This window comes from Myotis yumanensis, unplaced genomic scaffold (assembly GCF_028538775.1).
Source record: "Myotis yumanensis isolate MYYU_CA2020_CCGP unplaced genomic scaffold, mMyoYum1.0.hap1 SCAF_16, whole genome shotgun sequence".
Classification (NCBI taxonomy): Eukaryota; Metazoa; Chordata; class Mammalia; order Chiroptera; family Vespertilionidae; genus Myotis; species Myotis yumanensis.
Window position 1 is genome coordinate 10,786,514 of NW_027223767.1, and position 12,263 is coordinate 10,798,776.

Genomic DNA, 12,263 nt, shown 5'->3' on the forward strand with positions numbered 1-12,263 from the left:
TTGGGAGTTGGGGGGATGGGAACTTGTATATTTGTTCTTTTGTTACTAATATCTACTTTTATTACTTTCTGCTCAAAGAATGTGGCTTGTGTTATGTACGCCTCTTGCAATTTATCGATCCTTTATTTGTGGCTTAAATATGCGCAACTTTTTTTTTTTTTAATGTCCCATGGCTTCTTGGCACAGATATCAGCTTTGTTTGTGGGGTATTCTGTTTCATGCATCCAGTTCAATCAGCCTTTTAAATTAAGTTACCGAGCTTTTCCACATCCGCGCCTCCGTCCGCCAGGTCCTGGGCTGGGAGGCGGTGCTGAGTTTCCTGCTGTTGTCTGGCTTCTCCAGCATTTGTGTTTTTCCATTTCAGTGCTGTGTTGCCTGACCAGTAAACCTTCCCAAAGGTCATGCCTTCTGTTTCGTCGTATTTGACATCAGTCTAATGCCCTTGGAGCACAGCTTATGCCGATCTGAGTCGACGGTCCTCACACCACCTCCCCGACATTCTCTGAAGCTCTTGGAATCCTGCCCCCCCCCCCCCCCCGCCTTAGCTGGGGGACTCCTGGGTAGTGCCAGCAGTTGACCAGCTGCCCGAGGGGAGTGTGGCTGTCCACATGGGGTTCATTTATTTCTCGTTGCTTCCCAAGCCACTGCGCCGGGGCCCAGCTCTGGGCTCAGTTTCCTGTTGTCCCGGGGTGTCTGTGCCCCCCCTTCTCCTGCAGTGTTGGGCCCACCTTGCAGGCCGGGAGCAGCCCCGGGAACCTGCTCAGTGTGGCTGTTTCACTGCAGGCTGTGGAGGAGGGAGCACCCCAGCACGAGGGAAGTTCCCGTGGGGTCGCCTTCACCCCATGGCTGGCCTCACGCCCCTGCCGCTGCACATGAGCAGGGTTCCCGACGTTCAGTCAGTCTCCGTTTTGCTTCCTGCCACACTGCAGAGCTCTCAGCAAACTGTGATTCGGACAGGAGTCTGTGCGTCCCTCCAGCCCGACCTGCGTGGTCCGTGCTGTGGCAATCCCTCCAAGCCTGGGGCAGGGGAGGCAGGCTTCCTTGGTCCCCAGTGATGGTGCAGTCTTGGGGTGCAAGGTGACTAGATTCAGGAACTAAGCAGGAAACCTCCCTCTCTCCACCCCTTTTTCATGAAGTCCTTTATAATTCACAGGTCTGTTTTGCAGGTGTTGTCTCATTCATACCAACAAAGTAGGTTTGGGGACTGGGGAGCATTGTCTCCATTTTATAGCTTCAGAAGCTGAGGCTCACTGAGCAGGAGCCACAGGACTGTGCCCATGAGAGCAGTGTCGCCCCTGGGAACTGGGGTTGTGTGGGCCGCACAGAGGTGCTGGGGCTGCCAATCCCCGTGGTGGGGGTATTTATGCCACAGAAACTGGTAAATGCTGGGAACCAGCCCGCCCCCCCCCCCACACACACACACATACACACACACACACAAGGGCCGGTTTGTTAGCTCACATTGGGAGCACAAGTGAATGTCATAGGGGTAGAGTTTTAGAGACTTGAATTTGTGTGTGTGTGTGTGTGTGTGTGTGTGTGTGTGTTTAATCTTGGGAAAAGCAACTTAAGAAGGTGTCAAGATCACCTGGCTATTAATTGGCAAAGCAGTTGTCATGGAAACCAGTAAACACACTCCTCACAGGGCACCGTGGCCGCGAGGATGGAGGGGTTCTCAGAGCGAAGTTTGTCAGAGAGGAATTACAGGACGGTGCTGGGGCCTGCTGACCCCAGAGAGAGAGAGCGGGCCCTTGCCCAGCACCAGTGACCGCAGCCTATGGCGTTTCCAGAGACGGCCATTGGGTGGGTGTGGCCTCAGCTCTTCCAAGCACATTCCTCTTCCTCTCTGGCTCAAAAAGAAACGTGTCCCCCACGAGTTCAGTCATTGGGTGCTGGGGGTTAGAGAGATGCTCGCGCCCCTTTTCCAGCTCTGTGAATACGGGGGAGGTCCTGAGATGAGCCCTCCCAGCGCCAGGCCCCGAGGCGGGAGAAGGGGCGGCAGGGGCAGGAAGTCTGTGGCCAGCGCCGCATCTGAGCCATGTTTCTGTCCCCGCAGTGAATGGATACCACGCATCAGGGACCCCAGCACACCCTCCCGAGACTGCCCACATGAGTGTCCGAAAGTCCGCCGCTGATCCCCAGGTAAGGGGTCCTGTGATGGGAGGTAGGGGCAGGCGTTGATGCGGGCCAGGGAGGTGTCAGTAAGAGGGGTGCATCGGGGTGAAGGTGGCTGCACACGGCCCACTTCCACCCGAGTAGGAAGTCGTTGGTCCAGCTGGGCCACCCCGGTTACCACGCTGGAGAGAGTGGGCAGCTGTGGGCAGTTTGGTTCTGGGAGCTGGGGGTGGTTTGGTGGTGGGATTGTAACTGTTGCTGGGGCAGCAGTTCCATCCTGCTGCCTGGGTTCCTGTTAGCGAGTGAAGATTTTCCACGACTTTAAGGACATGGAGAGGGCCGGGCCGTTGTCCTTTGCAACCTTCCCTTCCTCCCCCAGACGTCCCAGGATGGAATTCTGTAAGTTGTTGTAGACATTTACTAATCTAGCCTGGGGACAGCCAGGGGATGGAAGGATGGGAGTGTGACTTAGATTCCCAGGCTGCCTTTGCATTCGTCATCTGGTTGACACGTGTGCGACCGCACGAGGGCAGTGTCAGCAGTTCCCGTGTCACAGGGAGGTCACAGAGAGGTCACAACGAGGTCACTGAGGTCACAGATGGATACGTGACACCTGCAGGTGGCCATGGTCACTGGTGGTCAGACCGGACCTCGGTGCCAAACCTGTGGTTCCCAGGCACATTAAGCTGTGTTGAAGGCACTGAGGACTCGTCTTATTTATTTAGTCTCTTCAGAAATTATATAGATGTCCTCTATGAAGCCTCAAACTCCATCCAACCTTTCCAGGAATTAAAGGGCCAGGCCCCGAGGGAGGTGGTGATAATGATGATGATGATGACAACAGCTGCTTGTTATCAACAACAGTGGGTAGTACCTGCCAATCATGGAAAGAAAGACCTGGGGGCGGGGTGGTGTGACTGTGGCCAGCTAAGATGTGACACTTACTTTAATGCAGGTGATAGCACTCATTTCCAGAAACATAATTTAATTGTTGTCCTAGGAGGTGGAGTGCTGGGCTCAGGTTCAGTTCATTGAAAACTCCGGGAATGAATCTGGGCATTCCCATGGGCCCAGGTTTCGTATATTAGGACTAGAGGCCCAGTGCACGAATTCGTGCACCGGTGGGGCATATCGGGGCCGATCCTGTCGGGAGGAGGAGACAGTGGGGAGGTTGGCTAGTGATTGGCCAGTAGGCCCCGCCCCCGATTGGGATGGGGGGACCAATTGGGGGTGGGGCTGGCCATGGGGAGGGGCTGTGGGCAGTGGGCCCACCAGCCCCACCCCCAGATGAGGTGTGGGGGGTGCCGATCAGGGGTCAGCAGCTGGGGGAGGGGCTGTGGGAAGTTGGCTGGTCAGTCCCACCCCTGATGGGTGTGGGGACCCCGATGGGGGACAGAGCTGGCTGGAGGGAGGGGCCGTGGACCAATTGGGATGGTGAGGGCTGATCAGGGGTGGGACTAGCCATGGGAAGGGGTGTGGGTGGTGGGCAGGCCGGCCCTGCCCGCAAATAGGGTGGGGGGGCAATCAGGGGCCAGCAGCCTGGGGAGGGGCCATGGGTGGTTAGCCACTGGCCCTGCCCTTGATCAGAGTCAGGGGGCTGATCAGGGGCAGAGCTGACTTATGGGAGGGGCCACGGACCGATTGGGGTGGTGGGGGCCCATTGGGAGTGGGATCTGCCAGGGGAAGGGGTCGTAGGCGGTTGGCCAGCTGGCCCTGCCCCTGATGGGGTGGGGTGGGGGGCGTGATCTGGGGTGTGACTGGGCAGGGGGAGGAGCTGCAGAAGGTTGGCTGGCTGGCCCCACCCCCTGATCGGCCGGTTGGCTGGCCATAGTGGGCGTCATAGTAACCGGTCATTCTGGTTGTTACAGCATTCTAGTCACTGGCTTTTTATATACATACTAGAGGCCCGGTGCACAAAAATTTGTGCACTCGGGAGGGGAGGGGGGGGCCCCTGCCCGGCCTGTGCCCTCTCGCAGTCTGGGACCCCTCGGGAGATAACAACCTGCTGGCTTAGGCCTGCTCCCAGGTGGCAGAGGGCAGGCCCAATCCCTAGGTGCAGCCCCTGGTGGGGCTCAGAGCAGGGCCGATTGGGGAGTTGGGGCGCCGCCCCGTCATGCACAGAGCAGGGCAGATCGGGAGGTTGCGATGCCACCCTCAGTCACGCTCAGGGTAGGGCTGTTTGGGGGGTTGGGGCACCGCCCCCTGTCACACTCAAGGCAGGGTCGATGGGGAGGTTGCAGCGCCACCCCCTGTCACACACAGAGCAGGCCGATCAGGGGGTTGGGGTGCTGCCCCCTGTCACTCACAGAGCAGGGCCAATCAGGGGGTTGGGGCGCTGCCCCCTGTCACTCACAGAGCAGGGCCCATCAGGGGGGTTGGGGCTCCGTACCCTGTCACACACAGAGCAGGGCCCATCAGGGGTTTGAGGAGCTCCCCCCTGTCATGCACAGAGCAGGGCTGATCAGGGGGTTGAGGAGCTCCCCCCTGTCACTCACAGAGTAGGGCTAATAGGGGAGTTGGGGCACCGCCCCCTGTCACACACAGAGCAGGGCTGATCAGGGGGTTGGGGCGCTGCACCCTGTCACACTCAAGGCAGGGCCAATGGGGAGGTTATGGCTCTACCCTGTCACACACAGAGCAAGGCCCGTGGAGGGGGGTTGGGGCGCCACCCTCTATCACCCACAGAGCAGGGCCGATCAGGGGGTTGGGGCGCCGCCACACTCAGGGCAGGGCCGATGGAGAGGTTATGGCTCTACCCTGTCACACACAGAGCAGGGCCGATCAGGGGTTTGGGGTGCCACACCCTGTCAAACACAGAGCCGCAGGGCGATCAGGGGGTTGGGGAGCTCCCCCCTATCAGGCACAGAGCAGGGCTCATCAGGGGGTTGGGGCGCCTTCCCCTGTCAGGAACAGAGCAGGGCAGATCAGGGGGTTGGGCCGCCGCACCCTGTCACACACAGAGCCTCAGGGCGATCAGGGGGTTGGGGAGCTCCCCCCTATCAGGCACAGAGCAGGGCTGATCAGGGGGTTGGGGTGCCTTCCCCCGTCACAAACAGAGCAGGGCGGATAGCGAGGTTGTGGCCCTGCCCCCTGTCACTCACAGAGCTGCAGGGCGATCAGGGGGTTTGGGCGCTGCCTCCTGTCATGCTGATCTTGGTGCCGGGAGGCATATTACCCTTTTACTATATAGAATAGAGGCCTGGTGCACAGGTGGGGGCTGGCTGGTTTGCCCTGAAGGGTGTCCTGGATCAGGGTGGGGGCCCCCACTGGGGTGCCTGGCCAGTCTGGGTGAGGGGCTGAGGGCCGTTTTCTGGCTGGCGGGTGACTAAAGCTCCCAACAGCTCCTTTTTTTCTTTTTTTTTCTTTTTATTCTGGGCCAGCTTTAGCTCTGAGGCCCCGGCTGCTGAAAGCCGGTTTCTGGCCTTTGTTTTTCCTTCTGTATTTGATACAATGTTGCGGTCAGGCTGGCTGAACCTAGCTGACTGAAAGCAGGTTTCTGGGGTTTTGTTTAGCTTCTTATTTGCAACATAGTACATTGTTGCTTAGAGTTGCAGCTGAGAGGCCGGCAACTCAGGCGGGAAACGTTAGAGTCCGCAGTCACTGGAGCAAGCAAGCCTCCCTGTTCGCTTCAGTGCATGGCTGCCGGCTGCCATCTTGGCTGACAGATAATTTGCATAAGGATATGCTGATTAGCCAATGGGAAGGGTAGCGGTCATACGCTAATTACCATGTTTCTCTTTTGTTAGTGTAGACTAGAGGCCCGGTGCACAAAAATTTGTGCACTCAGCCCAGCCTGAGCCCTCTTGCAGTCTGGGACCTCTCGGGGGATGACCACCTGCTGGCTTAGGCCTGTTCCCCGGGGGATTGGGCCTAAGCTGGCAGTCAGACATCCCTCTGGCAGCCCGGCAGCCCTTGGGGGATGTCCACTTGCCAGCAGGAAGCAGGCCTAAGCTGCAGTCTGACATCCTTAGCGCTGCTGAGCAGGCGGGAAGCTTGGCTTCCTCCATCGCCCGGGCAACCAAGCCTCCTGCTTGCTCCAGCTCCGTGGCTGCTGGCTGCCATCTTGGTTGGGTTAATTTGCATATAGTCGCTCTGATTGGCTTGTGGGCGTGGCTTAGGGCATAGCAAAGGTATGGTCAATTAGCATCTTTGTCTTTTATTAGTGTAGATATAGACTAGAGGCCTGGTGCATGAATTTGTGCACCAGTGGGGTCCCTCAGCCTGGCCTGCAGGATCAGGCCAAAAATGGCTCTCTGACATCTCCCAAGGGGTCTCAGATTGCAAGAGGGTGCAGGCCAGGCTGAGGGACCCCACTGGTGCATGTTCGGGGCTAGGTAGGGACGTGGAGGTTGGCCAGCCAGGAAGGGGCCGTGGGAGGGCTCCAGGGCGTCTCCAGCCCGTCTCACTCAGTCCTGATCAGCCGGACCTCAGCAGCTAGCCAAGCTACCGGTCGAAGCATCTGCTCCTGGTGGTCCATGCACATCACAGCCACTGGTCAACCAGTCAACTGTCTGCCCCGTGGTGGTCAGTGCACGTCATAGTGAGCAGTTGAGCGGCCTTAGCATATCATCAGCATATTACCCTTTGATTGGTTGAATGGACGACCAGATGACCAGACAATTAGCATATTAGGCTTTTGTTATACAGTGGGGCCTTGACTTACGAGTGTCCCGACTAATGAGTTTTTCGAGATACAAGCTGTCACTCGGCCGATTTTTTACAAGCCAGCTTCAGATACCCCACCGCTAGTTGGCGCAGCAAACGTCACAGTGAACGCCACAACATCAGCCCAGCATCATGTGTCTCCCTTGTTCACTTTAAGATTTGACATACAAGTAATTTGAGTTATGAGCTCCGTCATGGAATGAATTAAACTCGTAAGTCAAGGCCCCACTCTATAGGATGGACTCAAGAAACACCTGAGCTTGTTGTTAGAATGCAGATTATGCCTCAGGAGTTCCAGGAAGGGGGCCGAGGTTCTGCATTTTCAGCCGGTACCCAGATGCTGCTGCAGGTTGGGACACACCTTGGACAGCGAGGATCTAGACACCGGCGATGGTGCACACGCGTGTGTGTCCCCCTCATTCCCCTGCTCATGGCACATGTCATGTTGCTTCCTGCTGAGCCCCGGGCGGCCTTCCTCGCACAGCCTCTGTCTGTTTGAAATGAAGCTCATTTACCACCTGCCTGAGGCAGGTGTTCTGGAGACGCAGCCTAAATCCTGCTGGGGCTGATCAGCCACTGGGAAAGCTGGGGCTGCCCTGGGCATCGTCAGGAAGAACACTGGAAACAAGCCCCTCATTCTTCCCTCCCTAATAGGACTGGCTCTCTCACCCTGAAATACGGCAGAGTGGTTGCTCAGCCACTTAACACAGAATGCATCCCGATGACAGCCTCTCAGAAGCCGTCTGACCCAGGAACCTCCCTCCTGGCGCCTGTTGTTGGGATGGACTCAGGGTTCTGGTTTCTGTGCGAAGCGTTCACTCCAGCAGTATGCGCAGCACGGCAGCGTTGGGCCCCGTAACTGTCCAGCTCCAGGGCCCGGGAGGGATGGGGTTTTGGCACCAGGCATCCCGCCTGCCAGGGCCATCCTGCAGCCGGTAAAGCACATTCTATCGAAGGGAACATGACTTCGGGAAATGCTGGGAACATAATATCGAGTGGGAAAAGCAGAGCACAAACTGCATATACAGCCGGTCTCATTTGGGGGGAGGAAATCTATGTATGGGAGGTAACTAACGAGGAAAAACCAACCAGACGTGGATCGTGGTTCGATCTGCCCCTGAGACTGGGGTTCTCAGTCCGGGGACATTTGGCAATGTTTGGGGACCTTGTGGTTGTCACAGCTGGGGCGGGGGTGCTGCTGGCTTCCAGTTAGGAGGGGTCAGTGGTATTACTAACCATCCCACTATGCACAGGAGAGTCCTTGTCACGAAAAGATGATTCCAGTTTGAAAGGTTGAATGGCGCTGAGGTTGGGACGCCTTGGTCTTGGTGGTGTTTATTTTCTTTATACTTTCCATGGTTTTTCAAGTTTCCTGAAATGAACACGTTTTACTTTTATAGAAGGCAGATAGAATGAGCATTAGTTTTCTTTAAGAAGAAGTTAGGGTGCTGGTATTGGGGTGCAGGGAAGGTGAGCCCCGGGGACCCCGGCCTGGGCAGGCTGCGTTGGTCAGACACGGAGTTGTGTGTGTTCTTAGGGATGATGATGTTGACAGTGGAAGTATCATCAGGGATATGAGGAGCAATCATGCAGTGCATGGAGGGGCAAGCACACATTGTGCCCAGGTTCCCAGGCTGCGAGATAGACTAGAGCAGCGGTTCTCAACCTGTGGGTCGCGACCCCTTTGGCGGTCGAACGACCCTTTCACAGGGGTCACCTAAGACCATCCTGCATATCAGATATTTACATGACGATTCATCACAGTAGCAACATTACAGTTATGAAGTAGCAACGAAAATAACTTTATGGTTGGGTCACAACATGAGGAACTGTATTTAAAGGGCCAGAAGGTTGAGAACCACTGGACTAGAGCATTGTCCTCTGAGGCTGGGAGAGGCTTTGTGGGCTTACAGAGGGTGCTACCGCGATGGTCCCCGGAGTATATCCAGCTCTCCTCAGCCTGCATGGTAATGACTCACCACCCCAGGCTGTCAGTTATCATTAATAACAGTTACGACTTAATACTTGATGAATGAATGAGCAAGTGAACACGTGGCTATTTGCAATGCAGGGTGGGGGTGCACCAAGTAGCTCGCTGAAACCCCTTCCCCCCCACCCTTGTGATCTTTTCTGCTACTTGGTAGCTGCCTCTCTTTGAACAAGCTCATCAGGAAAATTAGAATTTGGGGGGAGGGGGGAGGTAGACCCAGTCTTCATGGAAACCAACAGTGTGTCTCGCTCTGCCCTGTGGTGGGCAGTACTGATGGCTGGGTGTCCAGCAACCCCAGGATGCCTGCCCCTCCTTCTCACAGCCCCTGGAAACCTTCATGGCTGGGCGTGAGTGGTGGTGATCTGGCGCCACCCAGTGGAAGTTTTCAAGTCTGCAGGCCTGGGTAGGCTGCCTGGCTACTGGGTACTGGGGCCTGCCCACCTGGTTGCACAGGCCAAGTATCGAAGGCTGATAGTCTTGCTGGCCTTTGTAGAGCACCTCCTAGCCTGTCCCCCTGCCTGCTTGGCTACCGGGGCTGTGGTGGTGGGACCCTCTCAGACCCCTTAGCAGGTGTGAGGGGGGCAAGGGACCTGCCCACCAGTGCCAGGCCTTTTCTGATGCACCGTTCCATGCTTCTGGCTTTCCCTGAACCTGCCCTCAGGAAGGCACAGGCGAGGGGGAAGGGGATGGACGAAAGGACCTGTTGGAGAGTGGTGTTTGGGGTAGAAAAGAGGTGAAATGCTGAGAGTTCATTTGCTTACTCCACGTCCCCCTCACTGACACTTGTTCTATTCTGTACATCGTTCTTTGCCAGGCACCGGGTCACAGGCTGGCATAGCCCCCACCCTGATGCAGGGTCACAGCTGGGGCTGGAGAAACACAGAAGAGAAGGGATGGTTTCCCTTCAGCAGTGATGGAGCTGGAGGGAGAGTGTGCCACAGGGCCTGGCGGTGGTGGTGGCGTGTCGTAGTGGGAATGTCATGGAAGGAAAGACTCCTTAAGAAAAGGTACTTAAGCCAAGACGGAAGATGAGCAAACAGGTGGGGAAACAGCAGTCCAGGTGCAGGAAACAGCACGTGTGAAGGGAACAGGACCTGCGGGTGCCTGGAGGCAGCATTTCAGAGGACCCATAGAGGCCGTGTGGGCTGCGGTTCACTAACTAGAAGGTGGGGGGAGTGGGGGGGAAGGCGAGGCTGGAGCATCTGACCAGGCCTGTAGTGAGAAGCTTGGATTTTCTCCTAATTGTGCTGGGAGCCATTGAAGGTTTCTTACTGGGTCCTACCCACCGAGGGGTGGGACCCAGACTACTCACAGGGCAAGGAGACAGGGCAAGGAGGCACGCAGAGGGGGTGCTGTGAGTCACTTGTGAATGACCCCTCCATCCCCCGCTGCAACGTACCAACCACTGTCGTCAGTCGGTCCTCACCGCACAGGGACAGCAGAGCAGTTCAGGCGAGGTTGGGAGACCAGGCTGGGGAAGGGTTTAAAAAAGGGAAGGAGAAAAGCTTTCCAGAATCATAGGCAAAGGGCACAAAAAAGCAAAAAAAAAACCGCACTTTGCTATGGACATTTGCCAACATTCATAGAAGCAGAAGGATTACTCCAATAAAGGGCCACAGGCCAGTCATTTACCTTCGACAGTTATTCAGCCAATCCTGTCTCATTCATTTTCCCAGTCCTTCCCCCTGGCCCCACTGGGATTACTGTAAAGCAAATTCCTGACATACCGTTTTAACGGTAAACGTTTTATAATGTGTCCAAGGGGAAGACATAGCCACAATACCAATAACACACTTAAGGACACATTAATTCAATCATATCATCTGATGCATATAATCCACATTCAAATTCACCATTGTCCTCAAAATGACTTTTATCCCTGCTTTTCTCCGCAATCCAGGGCCCATTCAGGTCTCACGCCTGGATATATTGGTTGCTCTATCTCTTTAGTTTCTCTTTCTAAGACATCTTTATTGAGATATAATTTACATATCACATAATTCACCCATTTTATGTGTCCAACGCACTGGTTTTTAGTGTGCAATAGTCACCAAGTTGCACAATCATCATCATGATGAGTTTTAGAATATTTCATCACCCTAAAAAGAATCCCCCCTAAGCCTTAGGCAACCACTAAGCTACTTCCTGTCTCCACAGGTTTGCCTGTTCTGGAGATTGCACATAAATGGAATCATACCATATGGTCTTCTGTGTCTGGCTTCTCTCATAGCGTTTCATGGTCCATTAATGTTGTAGCATGTATCAGCCCTTCGTTCTTTTTTTTTTATAGCCAAATGGTATTCCAGTGCATGGAAGTATGTTCTGTCTAAATTATCACTTCAGTCTCTCTTATATTTCCTACACATTTGTTCTTTTGTCTTTCCTCACGTTGCCTTTTTTGGGAAGGATTCCAAGTCGGTTGTCTTGTAGAAGGACCAACATTCTTGGTCCAATTGTTTTCTTATGCTTTGGCCCGGGCTCGGCCGCTTGGCCACAATGCCACCCGGGGCCTGCTGCGTGCTTCTCACGGTGTACGTCTGGAGCTGCACGCTCCCAGGTCACACCTGCGGGGGTGCTGAGTGTGAGCTCTCAGTGTGGCGATGGCCACATTTCTCCTTCACGGGGGCACCTTCCTACTTGATGATTTGTCACCGTCTGCGGGGTGATAGGCTGAGAGCGTGTGGGGATCCCGGGCCCTGACAGTCTTCACCGAGTGCGTCGGGCATCCTTGGTGAGCGAGGCCTGAGTCTATTTTGACGTTGGGGTTTGCAAACGGTGATTTGCTAATTCTTTATACATTTTTCTGTGAAGACTGCTGCCTTCCCCTCGCCCATCACCGCTTTTGGAGTTAAACATCTGTGGTCATTTTTCCTATTCGTGTTCAGATTGTCCCAAATTTGGCTTGTGGGGGCCCCTGGAAGCTGGCCTCCGTATCCTTTTATTTATATCACATCATTTTTGGAATAAGGTGTTCCCGGCTGGCCCGAATTGGCCACTTCCCAAGGAGCCTGAGTTCCTCTAGTGGGAATAGCATTTAGAAACCAACCCTTAGCTAGTAGGGGTTCTCACTGAGACTGAGGGGTCTTTCCTTCTGGGCCCTTTCAGGGGAGTGCTGCAGGGTGTGTGTGTGTATGTGTGTGCACACATGTGTGTTACATGTGTGTGTATATGATGCATGTATACATGTTTCTATGTACACGTATAAGACATTGGGACAATAGTCATCGGCTGCAAACGTAGAGCCTGAGACCACCTCAGAGAGCCTGAGACCCCGCCCAGCACTGGCTGGGATGCACAGCTAAGGACGGAGATGGGAAGGTGCTGACGCCCACACTTAGAGCGCCTGCCCCCGCCCCATGTGCCAGAACTTGCCCTCCCGTCCTGGCCCAAGTCATGGGAGGAGGTGACTTCTGTGTGAGCCTCATTCCACAGAGCCTTGGACACAGTGATTCCAAAATCAGTGCTTGTGGGCGACGGAGATCTTTGACCCCTG

General features: G+C 55.3%; 1 protein-coding gene across 5 annotated transcripts in view; it reads left to right on the top strand.

The window, feature by feature from the left end:
* The window catches only part of GAS7 (growth arrest specific 7), a 208,933-nt gene that overhangs the window by 160,728 nt on the left and 35,942 nt on the right, over window positions 1–12,263 (top strand). For all 5 annotated transcript variants that reach the window (XM_070395595.1, XM_070395599.1, XM_070395598.1 and 2 more), the window contains exon 4: window positions 2,057–2,142. In XM_070395595.1, coding sequence (XP_070251696.1) covers window positions 2,057–2,142 — 86 coding nt within the window. The remainder of the gene's footprint in view (window positions 1–2,056; window positions 2,143–12,263) is intronic.